This window comes from Vicugna pacos, chromosome 5 (assembly GCF_048564905.1).
Source record: "Vicugna pacos chromosome 5, VicPac4, whole genome shotgun sequence".
NCBI classification, from domain to species: Eukaryota; Metazoa; Chordata; class Mammalia; order Artiodactyla; family Camelidae; genus Vicugna; species Vicugna pacos.
In genome coordinates this window covers 65404717-65423113 of record NC_132991.1, presented here as the reverse complement: position 1 = coordinate 65423113, position 18397 = coordinate 65404717, and the positions used below count along the sequence as shown (strand labels likewise).

General features: G+C 39.0%; 1 protein-coding gene across 2 annotated transcripts; it reads left to right on the top strand.

The window, feature by feature from the left end:
* Positions 1-29: 29 nt before the first annotated feature.
* FASTKD2 (FAST kinase domains 2) lies at positions 30-14206 on the top strand. 2 transcript variants are annotated; one of them, XM_006205221.4, is made up of 12 exons: positions 30-301; positions 994-1811; positions 4170-4273; positions 4950-5058; positions 5362-5485; positions 5762-5901; positions 7053-7225; positions 9246-9409; positions 10387-10599; positions 11031-11118; positions 12811-12925; positions 13903-14206. In XM_006205221.4, exons 2-12 carry the CDS (start codon positions 1020-1022, stop codon positions 14020-14022), a joined length of 2142 nt encoding a protein of 713 aa, XP_006205283.2. In that variant the 5' UTR covers positions 30-301; positions 994-1019; the 3' UTR covers positions 14023-14206. The 2 variants fall into 2 exon arrangements, with proteins under 2 accessions (XP_006205283.2, XP_072817484.1); XM_072961383.1 differs by lacking the exons at positions 30-301; positions 994-1811; positions 4950-5058.
* The last annotated feature ends 4191 nt before the right edge of the window (positions 14207-18397 follow it).

Sequence of the window (18397 nt, the reverse complement as noted above, 5' to 3'; positions counted from 1 at the left end):
CGCAGGCGCACTCTAAAGCTGAGCGCGGAGTCTGTCGCCCAGTTGGAGGGGTTAGGTACTGGGGTATATGATTATACATTGCCACTAAAAGCTGCGTGATCACCTTTACTCCTATTCCTGTAGCTAGGAAAAACGAGTCGTTCTTTTCGGTAGGCTTTCTTCACTCTAAGAAAGCCGCCTGCAATTGCCGCGAACGTACACTTTTTGACCTAGGAAGGATCCGTAAAATCTCGCGATACGCTCAGCTCTCGGGGAAACTATCATGGCTGCGCCTGCATGTAACTGGGGGTTTTGATCTAAGGTGAGTGGACGACGAACATAGGCAAAACTCTTCAGGCTTCTTTCCTTTCGGAGAAGGGTCTCAGGAGTTTCCTAGAAAGTAAGTTTAGGGAGGTGGGTTAATACTTGGGGGCCCAGCTCCGAAAGGACGGACTCCTGACACCGGTTCTGAGACCTGGTAAAGACTGGCTGCTTGTGTCTGTCTGTTTAGCGCGGGCCGCGTGCAAGCGTCACTTTAATTTGCTGCTTCCTCTCCTGAGCCGTTCTACTTGTCCAAGTACTTACTCTTAATAGTCCTCGTTCGGCCGTTGTTAAATCCTCGTGTTAAAAAAGTATCCATCAACGTTAAACCCTTAATTTTCATTGAAGACATCTCCAAGGCAATAATAACATAAAATCCCTTACTGCAGAGGAAGCTTTGTAGGAAAACTTTCCCATCAGAAACCCGCGTCATTTTTTAACAACAACAACAACAACAAAAAAAACCCTTGTTTACACAACGACGGCTTTCAAAGTAACGTTGCTCCTTTAAGACGTGTATACACATTGTGGTAGAAGTGGAGGAAGACTATATTGGTAAAATAGTTTTACTTTCTTAACGTAGATCTTAATGTCTCTCTCTGTTCCCACTTAAGTCTCTGTTAAATACATTTCATATATTTAAGTAGAAAGTTTACTCAAATTTTTATTTTTTCATAACCCCTTCCCCTACAGGAAAACAACGGCATGTGTTTTCTTTCATGAATAGAAGCGACGTGTTTGTCATCTTGACAACTTTAAAGCCATTAGAAAGTGTTTCAGCTGCTGGCAAAATGAATAACAGAGCAGGTTCCTTTTTACAGAACCTCAGGCAATTCAGAACTTTAGTTCCAACGGGCAGAACTGTGAGGCTGTATCCTTCGGGATTTTGCAGACCACAAATTGTTTATTCAAACTGGAACGCAAGAAACTTCTTAAATAACTTTGATAATACAATACAATCCTCTATTAGATGTCTCTTTCAGAATGCCCTAATTTGTAAATCAGGAGATGATGGCTTTCAAACAAAGGGCATAAGAATTTTAACAGCGCTTACAATTGACAGACTACTTTGTCCTAGAAGACTGTCCTTTGACTCAAAACACTTCCTTGTCTCTGATAATGGATTGAAGAAAATAAACTTTCATCATGAGGCCTCCAATGAAGAAGTCACCAAGCGAACAAAACCAACCCCTGTCAGCTGTAGAAAACTGTCTGAGAAGTGTAATTCCCTGAGTGATGTATTAGATCTATTTTCTGAAGCACCTACATTTCCTAGTAGTAACTATTTCTCAGCAATGTGGGTAATTGCTAAAAGGATGTCTGATGACCAAAAGCACTTTGAAAAGCAACTGATGTTTAACCACCCTGCGTTTAGCCAGCTGTGCGAACACAGTATGAGAGAAGCCAAGATCATACACTGTAACAGCCTGCTGTTCAGTCTTCATGCTATGGTGAAGCTTGGAATTCCTCAGAACACCCTACTCATACAGACTTTGCTGAGGGTGGTCCAGGTAAAGTCAAAAGGAGACTTAAATATACTTTTATTTGGTTTAGTGTATCTTGAAAGAATGATGGGAAAAGGTCATGTAGCCTCCTTGAAAGAGACTTATCAGTGAAATGGTAGTTTACTTATTTTTATTTCTACATAGGTAGTGTATGATTTAGAGACCCTAAGTTAGCTAGATCTTCCTTCTGCTATAGAACTTTATGAACGCTTGCCCCATTTTTCTTCTCCAGAGTTCAAAAATAGCGAATAAGCTAAAATGAGGAGAGATTCAAGATATACAAGGAAAGATTGGGTACTTGAAAAAGAGTGAAAAGGGGTCTAATGTTTATTGAGTAACTACACCATTTACCTGTATAGTCTTGACCAGTCTTCACAATAACCCTGTAAGGTTGATGTTATCTCAGTTTTGCAGATGAGGAAACAGATCTAGTGATGTTAAGTCACTTGGCTAAAGTCACACAGCTAGTGGATTCCTTTATTCATGCAATAAACATTACTACACTTGTCACCAGGGATGTAGCGATAGAGAAGACATCTTCCTGTCCTTATAATCTTGAAGGGAAGACAGCTATTTTGTAGGTAATTACAAAAATAACCTTCATTTAACGAGTCACACATTTACTATGTTATAGGCATAAGACTGAAACAAAGGGGGGCAAATTATAAAGAACCTTTTATTCCTGGCTGAGGAGTTTGGGTTTATCCTATGGACAATGGGGATCCATTGAAATATTTTAGGCAAAGATCGACATACTCAAATTTATATTTAGATCACTGTGTGAGTGGGAAATGGATTGGAAAGAGAATGAAATTGGATAGGGGAGCCACTTTTAGTTTCAAACAAAGAATCAATGTCCTTTTTGATGTCACCGAAATGACACCAGACTTGGCTAAAGAAAAATATATTAAAAAAGTCATTTACCTTTTAAGAGTGGACTCTTCAGACTTCTGAACTCAGTGATCATAATGAAATAATTTTTTAAAAGACAAGAATTTCCTGAGGATGATCTGACATATATCCTACCCTACTATAGAATTCAAGAATTGAGTTCATAGATATATGAGAGTTTTTAACCTCAACTTTTCATTATTGTAATTTCCATATATTCTCAGCCAGGAACTAATTTGTATTTTGTGTGTGTGTTTGAACTGCAGTATATCCATTTTTTTGGTAGACTGTGTTTCCTATATAGTTATTTAAAAGTGATTACAGTAAGTCACTCTACCTGGTCAGTGATGCTCTAAATGAATTTTGGACAGGTGTTCACATCATAGCATCTGCATTGGTGAGGTATAAACAGTGAATATTTGGAATCAGAATATATAGTTGTATCTCACCTCACTAACCTGTTGAAATGTTGCAAAGACATTTTAGCTGTGGTTGAAAGGATAATATATCATCAGGGAATTTGCCCTTCAAACCCTTGGCCAAGTGGTCTTTTCTTTTACAGCAGATTTCAAACCCTTGGCCAAGTGGTCTTTTCTTTTACAGCAGATTTTGACATAATGCTCTAAATTGTTAGTGGAAACCCTCTCATGGGAATGAGACCTTTTTTCCTTCCAGTAGTATCCGTTTTTTAATCTGGTTCTGACTTGAGACTTTGTGACTTAATAGTCATGTAATTTTAGCAAAAGAGCATACATCTTTCAGCCTGCGTTTCCTCAGATACAGTCACAAGCACTCTTGAGTGTATAGACTAGTTGTGATTAAATAGTAGAGTGCTAAGGAAGGTGTATTGTTACTAGTCACTTTCTAAGAGAGGCCCACCGCCGCTCCTGGAGCCTGAATTAGTACCCAAGTCAGGGGATTTGAAGGAAGGATCTACGGAGCCTGGGGCTCCTCTTGAGGCCCAGATAGTGGTGGTAAAATGTGACAGCAGATGTGAATCAGAAAGTTCACAACTGAGGCTGCACTTTGATACCCAGGAAAGGATATAGGGAAATTGTAAGGGCACTGATGTTTAAGATTCTTTACGAATGGGAAAATTGCCCTATAGGTCTTATATTACTGGACTTCTTGTCGCTGTGGTGGCCTTGGGTCTTAAGAAAGGGTAAAAATAATGTTTGATAAAGAGTTATTTAAGAAGCAGAGGAATATAATCAATGTCAAATGGATTTTCAGTGATAATGGGAATGTAAAAAAGGTGTTGATGCATAAAAGAATGTGTATTAATTATTTGGAAGATTTTTTTACATATGACATCTTATTTTCCAAAGATGCTGTTTACTGTGGACTGACTGAAATTATTGGTTTGATACTTAATCCTTTACTTAAAAGCATCGGTTCATTAGTTTTGCTTGGGTGAGATAGTCTACTATCAGCTCATCATCTATAGTGTTTTTTGTAATTATATTTCAACAGGAGCGTATCAATGAATGTGATGAGAAATGTCTTTCAATTTTGTCAACTATTTTAGAGGCAATGGAGCCATGCAAGAATGTGGATGTCCTTCGAGCAGGGTTGCGGTGAGAACTCTCTTATGCTTTCTCTGTTTCTCTTATCGCGAATAAAAAACCAAGATGAAAGTCAAGCTTCTCTTTTTTGGGTGGCGGTGGGGGTGGGGGAAGACTTTATTGGTAGTTATAGTCTTTAATACCATATTAAACTTAAAATCCTGACTCTGCATCAGGTAAAGCTGGAAATAATGCTTCTTTCAGGATCCAACATAAAAAAGGTGCGGGTAGCATTGAAATCTAAAGTTATCTTAAAGCATAGTACTGATGTGCGCTGGGGAAGAATTGTTACGTACTCAATTCGTAATGGTTATTTGAGCACTATGTGGAGGTCACATGACACTGGCCCAGCTAGAAAAGGAGGTTGAAATTAATGCAACGCATCTAATGTCATAGGTTGGTGAGAATAATTTTTAATTCTCTCTTTCCTTGACTATGCATTGAGATATCCTGGTTTAATCTCCCAATATTTGTTCATGCATAAAGATAGCAGAATAGTGTGAGAGGAAACAATATGAGGCTGGTCCTGGAGCTCTCACTCACTATTTAGACTCTCTTGGGCAGGCAGATCTTTTCTTTGGGCTTCATATTCCTTGTCTAGAAGTCGGAGCTGGACCAAATGACTTTTAAGATTTCTCTTCTGGTTTTAAGATCTTAGGACTGTGGTATTTATTCTGTTCAATGACAGGATGCTAGTTGATCAGCAAGTCTGGAAAATAGAACATGTCTTCACTTTACAAACTGTAATGAAATGTATTGGAAAAGATGCACCGATTGGTCTTAAAAGGAAATTGGAGGTAAACACCTTCTGAATTTTCTCTGTTGGGTGAAATTTGAAAAAAAAAATTTCTTGTGACTTGCTATCACCTCCTAAAGTCAGTTTTTTAGAAGGGTGTTGTTGTGCTTTTGGCTTTAACTTTGCTGAACTGAAATAACAGAAGTAGATTTATATTTATCTGTATATATGAGTGTTTACATATATTTATCTATGTATCTAGTTGTCTGACTTTGCTCAGACTTAATCTTTTTTAATTTAAAAATAAAAGTTTAGTCTACTTTGCTACAAGTGATAAACTAAATTTAAGTTTGTTTTTCTTTAGATGAAAGCCTTGAAGCAATTAGACCAATTTTCTGTTTTGAATAGCCAGCACATGTTTGAGGTACTGGCTGCCATGAATTACCGTTCTGTTATCCTTCTGAATGAATGCAGTGCGATGGTCACAAGTAAGGGCAATTTTTCTTATGTGATGTGTAGCATCTGGCCTACTGTTTTGGACTTTATTGTTTTGTTTGTTTTAAAAACTTTGCAGTTATATGAAAAATATCTGATGATATGGTTAGAGCGAAGTTTTATTTTTGCCTATAGTTTTGTTTTGTTTTCGTTTTTTTTACAAAATATAGTGATACTTTTTTTTAAAGAAACAAAAGTGTTGCATATAGAATATCTTGGATCTTACAGTCAGAGCCATTAATTTTTGTTTATCTAACTCATTCTTAAAGGTAATATCCATGGATGTCCTTTAAAAATCTTAATCAACATATTGCAGTCTTGCAGAGACCTCCGATATCATAATATGGATCTTTTTAAGGGAATAGCAGATTACGTGGCTACAACTTTTGACATCTGGAAGTTGAAACAAGTACGTATGTTAATAGTTTAGAATAAGTCTCAGAAACTTTAAAGACACATATTAATTTCTTTAGCATTTGAAGTATTTCTCTATCAGTTTAAAGCAGTTAAGATTCCAAAATATTCTAATGCTAAACTGACTTGAAAAATTAGCTCCTTATTATTTCTATCTGGGGGTTACCTGTTAATATACTGTTCGGTGTCTTGACATCCTTCTATATGAAACAAAAATTATATCATCCAAAGTTTGCTTTTCTGTTTGTTTTTTTCAAAAGATTATATGGTACTTCAGTTGGAGACTCAGGGCTGTTTCTGTCTTTCCACTTTTCCTTTGTTAGAATAATAAAGACAGGTGATGTGACAGGCTTATGCTTTTTGAAGAATAAAATGTCACTAGTTAATGATTGTATGTGTTTTCTATTTGTGAAATGTTTGCTTGTTTCTTCCACAGTCAGAACCTTTAAATTCAGGGGCTGTGTTAATAATAAAACATCTAAATGAAGCAGCTGGTAAAAAACTTCTTTTGGTGGTGAAGTAGTGGCAGCCAGGTCAAATCCCTGGTTTAGTCAACTTTGGAAGGGAGGAAAGGGTGAATATTGAGTTTACTATGGAAGTTGATTTTGGAAAGGGAGTTCCTAATTGTGAGAAGTGCTTATTGTGAGAAGGACTAAGAGGGAAATGAGAGGTGAACTGGAACATTTATGTTAATCATAGTACTTCAGCTCCATTCTCATTAATAGGAATTAAGTTTGAACATAGAAAATTTTGAGTTATCTATTAGAATCTAGGAAGTGTCTAGGTTTAGAAGGGGGAGCAGTTCAAAATTGACTTGGTTATTTTGAAAAACTTCAGAAAAGGTATATTTAAAGGTAATTTTCAGGTCTTTTATATGAAAAGCATGTAGGAGAGGATTTCTTTTAAATGAAATGGAAATAAGGAAACCATTGTGTGCTCTGGTTCTCAGTTTAGGAAAAGAGATTACCCTGATTCAAGAATAATTGGAACGGATTTTGTGAAGAAAAGACAATCGTTTCTTTTAAGGGGATATTTGGTCAATCAGGACAGTTCTATTGCTGTTTACATTTTCTGAGATTTAAAAAAATTCCCCTTAGCATACTGTAATCCTTTAGAAGTTTTCCCTCAATTCTTTATTTTTTTTAGGTTCTTTTTCTCCTGATTTTATTTGAAAACTTAGGTTTTCGGCCTGTTGGTTTGATGGACTTGTTTATGAAGAAAGCAGCAGATGAACCTGGCTTCCTAAATGTGAAAAGCCTTGTCTCCATTCTTAATGTGTATTCTTCTCTCAATCACTTGGACACATGCCAGGCCCACGAGTATGTACTTGTTCTGTTTGTTTTTTTTAACTTTTTTATTGCCACGCCTCACACTTAGAGGACAGGTTATAGGTCATCATAAGCTCAGTGAATTATTACAAATGAACCCATCCATGGCCATCATCCATTTCAAGAAGCAAAACATAATATTCCTTATTTATGAAGTTAAATAGAATCTTTTATTTTATCTTTGCTGTTTTTCATCTTGCTTGTTTCTTTGTTTTTTTTTTTAAATGATATTCTTGTTAATTCAGCACAGACGTTTTCATTTCAAGCTCTCCCAGCTTATATCTTCAACCCCTGAATTTATAGTTTAGTTTTGACCCTAACTACTCATTTGGTCCCAAAGTGCTGCTGTCTCTTCTTTTCATGTTTAGCCACAGCCATGCATTTCTGCTATTAAATACAACGCTTCTTCAAACATGCCATGCTCTTTTGTATCTCTGCTCTCTACCCAGAACATCTTTCCTTCCTGTCTACATTGTTAGGGTTCATTAAAAACCAGAAATGCACATAACATGTCATAACTGGCAATTAGGTATAGCGTGAAAACTGAAGTGATAGTGTTGTATACAGAATGCACGAGACTAAAGGAGGGACGTGCGAGCATCCTAGCCTGGCGAAGTGGCGGGTCAGGGTGCTTGCCGAGCATCCTGCCTGGAGGAGAGGGTACCTGAGCAGATCTTAAAAGGAGGCTGGGGAGGTATAAGCCATGGGAAGATAGCAGGGAAGAGCATTCTTAGTAGAAGGGACTCCGTGTTCAAGTGAGGGAGGAAAGAGCCAGCAGAGCATGTGCAGGAGCGACGTGTTTTGGTGTTGCTGCAGCACGAGGTCCAACGTAAGAAGCAGGATGAGAGAAGACTGGAGGGGTGAGTACCACCTGGGCTGCAGCCCCGCCCTTCGGCAGGTGCTCTGGATCCCGTCAGTTATCCCTTAATAAGCGTCGCTGTTGTCTCTGGGACCCATTACATTCTCCCCAGCCTGCTGTCACTCTGGCAGCCCTGCTTCGCCTTCCCGAGCCTATCTCGCTCCCCACGGGACTGCCCAGTTGATCTCAAACATTTCCTTTTAGGGCTTATAGTTACTAAGAGCTTATTGCGGGGCGTACTGACCCTGCTGTGAGTCCCTGCCTGTGCCTCAGCCTCACGAGTCACTGCAGCGTGAATAGCATATGCTTTCAGGGCTCCATTTCCTTGCTAGTTTCAAGTGACCTTCCCTTTGCCATCTTTTCCACTTATTGACATTCTCCCTTATCCCCAGAGCTACCCTACCTACTTGCTTTCCTGCACACTATCACAGTACTTTGCAACTACTTCATTTTTCCCTATATAATGGTATATAGCTTATGCCCTCAGAGTCACACAGATGTGGGTTCAAAGTGTATCTGTGCCCTATATTAGCAGTGGCCCCCTGCGCAAGTGACCTTGCCTGACTTTGATCTCTCCTCTCTTGCTCTGTGCTTCACGGCTTTGTCATACTGCATAACATGAGCTCTGGGTGGTAGGATTAGACTTACAATTCTTTTAACTCAGTATTGATAGCTAGAGAATTTTAACTGGTCACAAAACTGCAGTGGTGTCCAAGCCTTATAGTCTTACTCATGATAAAAATCTAGCACAATAGTTAAAAGGCTCTGACCCTGGCAGCTTGGTTTCCAGTGTTGTCTCTGCTACTTCCTGGCGGTGCATCCTCAGACAAGTTACTCAGCCTTGCTCAGGCTGTTGACTCATGTTTATTATGAGGATAATAATGATACCTGTCCCATAGAGTTCAGGACTTAAATGAGTTAAAGCCTAGAAACATTTGCCCTGTGGTAGACACACAGCAGTAGTTAATGTTGGTTGCATATATATATTTGTTATGAGATAGCCACCTGACCTGAAAGATGTGTAAATACTTAATGCAAGCCTGATTGTGTTAGCCCCTTAAAGCCATTTGGTTCTGTGACACCTCAATAGCTCGGCCATGACCTTGTCTTCTATACATATTTGAAAGCTGACTTTCCTGGCTTCCCCTGCAGGTTCCTAGACGTTATGACTAATGCTCTGACTGGTAGTCTTCACCACATCTCTTCTGAAAACCTATTAAATGCTGTGTGTTCATTTTGCTTGATGAACCGTTTCCCTCTGGCCCCTGTTAATCAGCTTCTCCAGAAGGACATCATCAATGAGCTGCTGACCTCAGGTAGGACATCATCGTGCCGCGGTGACTGAAATAAGGCAGAACCAGCAGGCCGCCTGGTGATTCTGAGTGGGGTCTTAGTTGCAGCAGTGTTAGCTAAAACGTGTGGAGCGGCTGCTACTGATGAAAGGGCCAATAACGGTGAAGTCAGGGCAATGCTTCAAACCAGCAAACGTAAGGAGCCACCTTTAAGTCAGTGACAGATCCTGCACATAGGAGGCAAGAATAAGAAACACATCATCACTGTTCCTTCTGTTTACACTTTATGCGCCTGCACAAAGGCCGAATGTCCGAGCTGTTCTTTATGCCTTGATCAGAGGCGTTTGTGCTTCTAATCCTTACATGTCACATCTGAAGCCAAGTTAAGTCAACTTTTGCAGCTATAAACACTTTTTATTCACGGCCTATAATGAGGGCATAGCTCATTAGATCAAGAAGCTAAATACGTACCAAAGTAGTGAATTTATTTACTCTTGGAGCCAAATTAATTGTTGACTTTCAGTCTTTAATATTAAACAAGGAAAAGCAATATCAGGCTAGACATACACAATTTGATGCTGTGTCTGGGAACATAGTAGTTTAAATTCTTTTAAAAGCAATGTATGAAATTTCAAAGTTGAACAGGGATGAAGGAACACCATGTGCTGATTTTTTCAAGCAATCTAATATGGAAGAAACAGCCCTGAACCCAGGAGACCTGGATTCTAGTCCCAGATTTGCCTTTACTTAATCATGAGGTGTTTTAACATTCCTGGGCATTTCCTCGTCTGTTCAATGAAGAGTTTAGGCTAAAGAGACTTTAAACCTGAAAACATTATCACATACAGGGCATTGATCCACACACTGTGGGAACTAGGGAGACCCGGAGAGATCCCTCCTGACAAGAAGCAGATGATCAGTATTATAGGTACATTAATACATTTTCTTAAAATACATTAACTTTTTTCTTAACTATGTATTTTCTTTCTCTTCTTTTTGAGGTGATGTGGAGAGGAATGTTCACAAGCTTCATATCTTGGCCACTTGTCTAAAACTTGACGACGCTCCGTATCACAAGGACATCCACTTAGCGCTGCCAAAGCCGCCACTCACGCCGTTACAGCCAAATGCAAAGGCTGGGGAGGCGCTCAGTAGCCTTCTGGGAGAAGGATACTTCTCAAAAAGTGTGCAGTTGCCACATAATTATTATATTGGTATGGGACTTTATATGATTTTCTTCTCTTTTATTTTCTTTTTTTTCCGACAAAAGAGCAGGAGTTCCGTGCGGCAGTTAAGCGCAGCGCAGCTCTGGCTCTGGAGCTGGACTGCCTGAGGTTGGATTTTCTGTCTACTACTTACCAGCGCTGTGCTTTGGGCACTTACCAGCCTCTGTTTCCTTGTCTGTAAAATGGCAGTAATAATGGTACCCACCTCACAGGGCTCCTGTGATGCACAAGCGAGCTTCTACACACAAAATCCAGACTAGTTCTACACACAAAATCCAGACTAGTATCTGGCGCGTGGTGAGTAAGCTCGAAGTGTATCTTAGCTGCTGCCATTATCATTACTGGTCTTCCCAGTATTTTGAAACAAAATATCACTCTGAGCAATATTTGAAAAATTAATATCAATTCTTTTCTTTCAGATTTCGAAATCAGAATGGATACTAACAGGAGCCAAGTGCTTCCATTTTCTGACGCGGATGTGGTAACTTCTGCTACAGATATTCAGAGGTTATTTACATATACTCATTTGCTGAGCTTTCCAGATTTAAATTTTAATTCTCAAAGACTTTATACTAAATTGCAGTAACAATACTAAGACCTTATATTTATATGGGACTTGTAATGCACCATGAGACTTCTCATCCTTTAATCTACTCTGTAGGTATAAATGTGGGCACTGTGGTTGAAGACAGTGGATTGGAGTTGGCCATTTAATGAAACAGGCTGTTTTTAAAAATTAGGTTTTAAAACTAAACAGTTCAGTAAAACAATGTTGACATAATTGAAACCAACAGTGCAGTGTAAACTTTTGACAAGATAACGCTGTAGTGATCGCAAAGAATTAAGGCTTCTACCAAAATCAAATATCTGGTAAATATCCTGCTCTACCACCAAACCTTTCTAAAGATACAGAAACTTTAGTTGTTTTTAATTAAGCTGTATTGCATATGGGTCAAACCATATCGAAGTTAATTAGAAACAGTTTCCTTGACTCACACACTACAAGAAGGTGTCTCTGGGAGACATACAGTGCTGCACCCTGAGGGTGTTCTGCCTTTTAGGCAGACGGAATAGGTCATGTTGCACACAGCCTGTGTTCAGTCAGTCTCTGTGGAAAGGCTCTGCTCGGGCCTGTGCAGCACAGAAAGACGAGTCAGCCATGGATCCTGGCCCCCAGTGACTTACATCCCCTACTGCTTTGTAGGACATGCACATAAATATGGTAGAGAGAGGTATGGAAAAAAGACCTGTCGGGATTCAGACTCTTACCTGCCCATCCCTCTCCATTCACATATGGTTCTAACTCCTGCTCCTTTCTGGATCCATCTAGCTTGTTCCTTGGCCCTCTTTTTAAACTACTCTCTTCCCTACGCATATTACCCTTCTCCTCTCAAAAAAAGGATTTCTCTCTGATCTCGTTTAAAGATCATTTTTTCCTTTTCAAGTATTCACCTGTTCTGGCATAATAATATAATATAGGAACTCTCAGCCTAAAGTACAAAGAAGAAATGAGGAATCAGAGCTTTCCTTTAAAGATACAAAATTTCTCTTTATCTCAGATAAGAGCCAGAGTGTAACAGAAGGCAGGAAGGATACAAATGTCTGTTTTTCCCCCAGTGAACTTAATCTTTCCAGAAGACCAAGAGCAACGAAAAAACAAATTATACCTTCCACATTTTTGTTACACATCTAGATTTTATCTTTTCAACAGTCTTGCCTGTCTTAGTTTTCTTCTCTGTATTTGGTCTCCCCATTCTGGCTTTTAAATGCCTCTCTCTCTGGGAGACAGTGTGTCTAAGAAGAGCATTTACTGTGTGGTGTCGTCTACAGCAGTGCTTCTGGTAGCAGGAATCATATTTAGATGAGCGGTTAGCACTGCACAGGAAGGCCTTAAAATGGGTGCTTTCAGCTCTGAAAATTTTCCTCATCAATAACGTAGCCGTCCTTAAAGATGGTTAAGGGATAGCTGTTCGTAGAAAGCATTATTATAAGCTTCTGGTTCCTAAAGTAGCCTCTGTGTGCTGGGGTATCTATACAGGCCAAGTGATAAGGAAGTGAAGGGTAACACAGTAGGGAACGGTGAGGAGTGTGGTCAGTGGAGAGCTCAACTTGGAAATTTCCGAAGATCAGGAATGCAGCAAGATAGTAAGTGGTCATCTCGTTAGTAACTAGTCTCATATTTTGTATTTTTGTTTTCAGAGTAGCTGTACTATGTGTTCCTAAATCTACTTACTGTTTGGGTTCAACCCACCCCAGAGGATTCCTTGCTATGAAAATGCGGCATTTGAAAGTAATGGGTTTTCATGTGATCTTGGTAAGAAAAAAATGCAAATGAAATAGTCTTCAGTTACTGATGTCCATTCTGCCAGGAGTGTTGTGGTTGAAGTTGGTCACCAGGACTAAAAGGATTGCAGCAGTATTGGAATAAGTGTTTTAGTTTTTGTTTTCTTTGAAAAAGAACACTCCTGGTACGTGATTTGGCTCCTACCCAGCAGATTATTCTCATTTACTAGGGGCTTCATAAATGCTGCATTTGGTCAACTCTAATCCTTTCTGTCAAGAGGAAAAATGTAAATATATGTTTTCTTATTTAATTTAAGACAGTCAAAACCTATCCAATATCTAGATCATCTTGAACAAGAGAAGAAAAGATGTTAATTAAAGCCTTGTTTTCATGGGCCAGTGTGAGGCTGTTGTAGGATGTCTGTCACCAGAAAAAGCTGGACGGTTGTAAGAGAATGGTTCTTCCTCTTCCCTTCTATGCTTCGTTTGATTCTGAGCATCACAGCTTTTCTTGAATAGCCTCTCCAGATGTCACTGTGTGGAGCAAGAACCTTACTGATATATTTATATTTACGTTAATTTTGGGACTGATCTAAATGCAACTCATTTGGTCCTGCATATAATGTGAAATGTAGATCGAATTTTGATTATGGTACTTCAGTATCCAAAAATGAATCACGCCTGGATTACGGAGGTTAAGATGGCCCATGTCTCTTAATGAGCTATTCTATAACCCCTTTCCCCCCATATTGGCTATTATGTATAGTCTAAGGTAGGGTATCCAAAGAAAGGAATTTTTGCACTCTTTAGAGGATGGACCTTAAATGTTTTTATAATTCCCACAATGAGAGCTTTCTTCAGTCCTAGCACAGTCTTACTAAGCTTTTAAAATGTGTGTCATTATAAGCAGTTGGCTGGATGTCACTTTCATATACTTGCATCTCGAAACTAGCTCTTACATGTCATCATCTGCTTGCAAACTGATTATTTTCCTCTTTCTTTGGTAAGGTCAATAACTGGGAGGTGGAAAAACTAGAGATGAAGGATGCAGCCACATTTTTGAAGACTAAAATCTATTCAACGGAAGCACTTTCTACTGCTGATGTAAATCTGCAAAGCACCTGCTAAAGTCAAAAGCAACCTTTTAATGTTAGGAGACATAAATGTGTAAAAATAACTTTTAAGAAAGACTATAATTCAGTTGTTGATGGAATTTTTCTGACTGCTCACTATAACAAAAAGTGTTATTTCAGTTCACAGTTAAAGTTAATTTTAGGAATGAAATAAATGTTGTTACTGGCATTTTAGAATATGCTGAGAAAATTCCAAAAGTGTCATTTTTCAATCATATGTATTCCTTTCAGTGTCCCAGATACTCAACAAATTCATGAGCTGTAGGTTTTACTTTTTCTCATTAGCTTTGATGCATTAAGAACTGGTTTCTTAGTTGTGATGGGCTGCAGATAAGTTGATGTGGGCAGTCCTTAGGTTTGGTATCTGCACATTTATACTCTGGCTATAAGCTGTTCAAGGACTCGGGCATTGGCCACATTTTCAAACACTGGCCACAAAGCAATTGGAGTAGGTTCTCAAATTGTAGAAGGTATAAGAATTAATGAGATAGCGTGTCAAAAATGGGTGAAAGTTGGGCACCTGCAGTTGTAACAAGCATTCTAGGTGGAAGTGGTTTGTGGGCTGTACTAAGAGAAACGAGATAATACAGAGATGGCGGGGAACCCGAATCTAGTGCGATCAGTTGGCTGCGGGGTGCTCACACCACAGTCCTGGCCGTTGTTGAAGTCCTTCCTTTCTCTTTCTTCCCCTTTCCCCTCCCACCTTTTCATGAAGTCTTTTTAGAGTAAATATATAGCTGAACTGTTTTATGAGTCAGACCCGAGGGCTATTTTCAGTTATGTTGTCCACTCTTCTATGGAAATATTTGTTCAAGTTTGTGGTATGTCTGTCTACCTGGTATTAACCCGCTGGGGATACAGCATGTTTCACTTGTGAAACCTTGAGTGTCATGTGAGTTGGTATTATTTACTCCCATGGAAAAGACTGAATGTTTATACCTCCCTCTCCCCATCCCTGTCCCTGAATTCATATATTGAAAACTAACCCCCAGTGCAGTGGTATTTGGGAGGTGACTAGGTCATGAGGGTGGAGTCCTCATGAATTGGATTCGTGCCCTTATGAAAAAGGCCCCAGAGAGCTCCCTTGTCTCTTGGAAGATGACCATTTTTGAACCAGGAAAGGGGTCCTTACCAAGCACCAAATCCTCCAAGAGCCTTGTTCTTGGACCCGGGCCTCTCTCACAATTAGTTGTGAGAAATAAATTTCTGTTGTTTTTAAGCCACACAATGTATGGTATTCTGTTAATACCAGCCCGGATGGACTATGATACCTCAAATATGCAGGCATGCCGTTTACTGGGCATCTACTCTGTGCCAGGCACCGCCAAGTATTCAGATGCATTCCCTCTTTTCATTGTCACAGCTTTTTGAGGTGTAGCTGCTATTATGATTCTCTTGGGGCCCTTATTTCCTTATCTTTAATAAGAGGATAAATTATTTGCCAAGGCTCCATAGATAGGTCAGGGCTAGAGTTTGAACCTGAGCTGACATGGACTTGCAAGAAAAGTAGTTAAGAAACCCCAGGTCAGCAATAAAAAAAATCTCCAGAAATATGACTACATCTGTCACAAGTTTTATCAACTTATCCTGCCTGCATTTAGAAAAGGTTAGAGCTGAAAGGAAATACACCAATCATTTAATCCACGTCCCTCATTTTATGGATGAGGAAGTAAAGCTTCTAAGAATTTGATTTTTCTGGAGTCTCAGCCACATCATTGATTTCCACATTTCATCCTCTACTGCTCTTCAGCATGGGTCTCAGGAAATCTGGACTTTTGTTCCAGATTAGACATCATCTAATTTTGCCATCTAACTTGACCAAATGATACAAGCTTCAGAATAAGAGTTGAAAATATTCTGTTATTAAAGAAACTGAAATTCATTCTTTAAATGTTAAATGTGTTTCTGTTTCTTCTCATGGCTAATTATGACATTTTTAAAGGACTGGACAAATTCACAAATACTTCTAACTACCTTTTGGGGAAGTAGTTTTCTTAAATTTGTACCAATTGGTGTAGCAGATAAAAAGGCATTCATCTTTTACTGGTTTTATTAGTATTAGCATTCTTCACTGCTGTGTAGTCTAAAAACTTATGGACTCAAGGTACAGAGTGAAGAAAAACAGTTTAAGTAATAATATTATTAATATAAAGATTTACTCTTCACTTCAGGAGAATATGTAAATATTCTCTTTTTCTGGTGTTTATTCACTTGACCCTGAAAACAAAAAACACTCAACCCCAGTTCGATTTCATGGACTCATTTCTCACTCAGAGAGGATCAATAAGCAAGAAGTGGGAGTTTATAAATCCAAATTCTGCCAACTCTTGCTTAAGTCATAAAATATTTTATATCTTAATACAATCTTCATTTTAAAAAAGATGTTTGAAATTGACCATTTTACCAAAAGAGTGAACGTGAAAGGTGTAAGGTTGATACGTTTTCGTATATGGCTTGCTTGTGATGTAGCCTTGTGCTACTGGCAGCCACCTTGTGAAAGAAATTAAGTGATTATAAAAGATGCTGATTTTTTTTATGTCTAATTCTGTCTGAGCTTTTTGTGTTTGTGTTTTGAGCATTGTTAAGGTTTTTTTTCCGATTCTTGAACTTTAAAATGTCTATTTACATTATAATTACATCAAGTATACACGAATATAAACATCTAGCCTAGGGAAAGAAATCGATGATGTATTTGCAACACATATCTAAATTAAGAGCTGCTATAAACTGATAAGAAACACATGTTAAAAAGAGAAAAGAGCAAAGAGCTGATCAACATGAACAAATTTCAGTCTTGTAATCAAAGAGACATGCACATTCAAGCACATGAGAGAGATTGCCTCTCTAAATTAGCATTGTGTTTTTGTTTTTTCCTTTAAGAATTATAGTGCTGACAAAACTAATGAAGCGGGAGCTTGCATATGCTGCTGGTGGGATGTAAACTAGTACAGCCTTTTTGGAATACACTTCGTGACTTTTTCCCCCATATTTAAAAAAATTGCTTCATTGAAGTATAATTGACAAACAATAGACTGCATGTATTTAAAGTGTATAATTTGGTAAGTCTTAACAGATGTTATATATATATAAAATATCCGTGATAATATCAGCACAATTAAGATAATGAACATCCACCACCCCTAGAAGTTTCCTCCCTCTTTGCCTTTTCCTGTGTTCCCTGGAAACCCCTGATGTGCCTCCTGTCACTGTGGAATGCCCTTTGGCTGTACGCATGCAGTCTTGAAAATATTGATTCCTACTGATGTTGACCAGTGAAGTTTTTAAAATTATCTTTGTGCCCATATGCATGCTTAGTATACACTTGATAAATATTTGTATTATTTTCACACTGTGTAAAGGATTCTTATCACTCCATTGATTTGATATTTTACCTCATATGAACCAAACACTGGAAACTGAAGTGTTCATCATTAATGGATATATGTATCTTCTAAGCTCTTGCTACCAGAGTTTGCTCCACAGACTAGCAGTACGGGTACCACTGGGGAGGTGGTTATCCGCATATGCTGTCAGCTGGGTTTACGTGTACCTCACCGTCAGGAGGCTTCTCCAGGCAGCAGTAAAGCTTCACTGGCAGGTGAAGGGCAAAGCCAGCCCACCTGCCTTCATTTTCTACTTTTTCTCCTGGTACCCAGTTTTGACCAGACTTCCCCATTTTGCAGCTCTGCCACTCTGCCAGTCTTGGGCTGTTTCTTTACACTAGGACCTGCAATCCTGAAGCAGGAAAAGAGATGAGCATCAGACTTTTGCACAGTTGCCTCAGGAAATTCACTCCTATTTTTGCTAAAAAATGCAGGGAATAAAGAAACACAAGGAATTTATTAAACATATAAAGACTTTCATCTTGTCACAACTTTTAAGTTAAATTAGACAAAAAGCCAATGCTATCAGATTTTAGGAACTTTGAAGTGCTTCAATGTCCCTTATACTCATCAAAAAATATTCCACCTAGCTTATCAAATGCTGGTCTCAAGGAAAATGAAAGAGAATTGAAATGGAGAAGTAATATGCTCTTGGCCAGCTTGAGGTTCAAATGAAGTTGCAGCCACTGCTGTTGCTCCTGCTGCAGGTTGTAGTTAAGACAGGGTCCCAAACAGTCCAGCCCACAGGCTGTGCCTCTCATGTGCCTGCCCTATACCACACTGCCACCGTGCAGGACTGCAGAGTTTTAAGAGAGCACGACACCCCTCCCTCAGAGTTTTCCTGAGGGTGCACCATGGTCCACAGCTATTTCTCTCAAAGCACTCTCCCAGGCCAAGGCAGCAAATCAGCAGGTTTTCCAGTCTCAGCCTCTTACTCTGCCCCATAATGTTTCTCAGGTGATCCTGGGTAAACATGTAGCTTTAAAG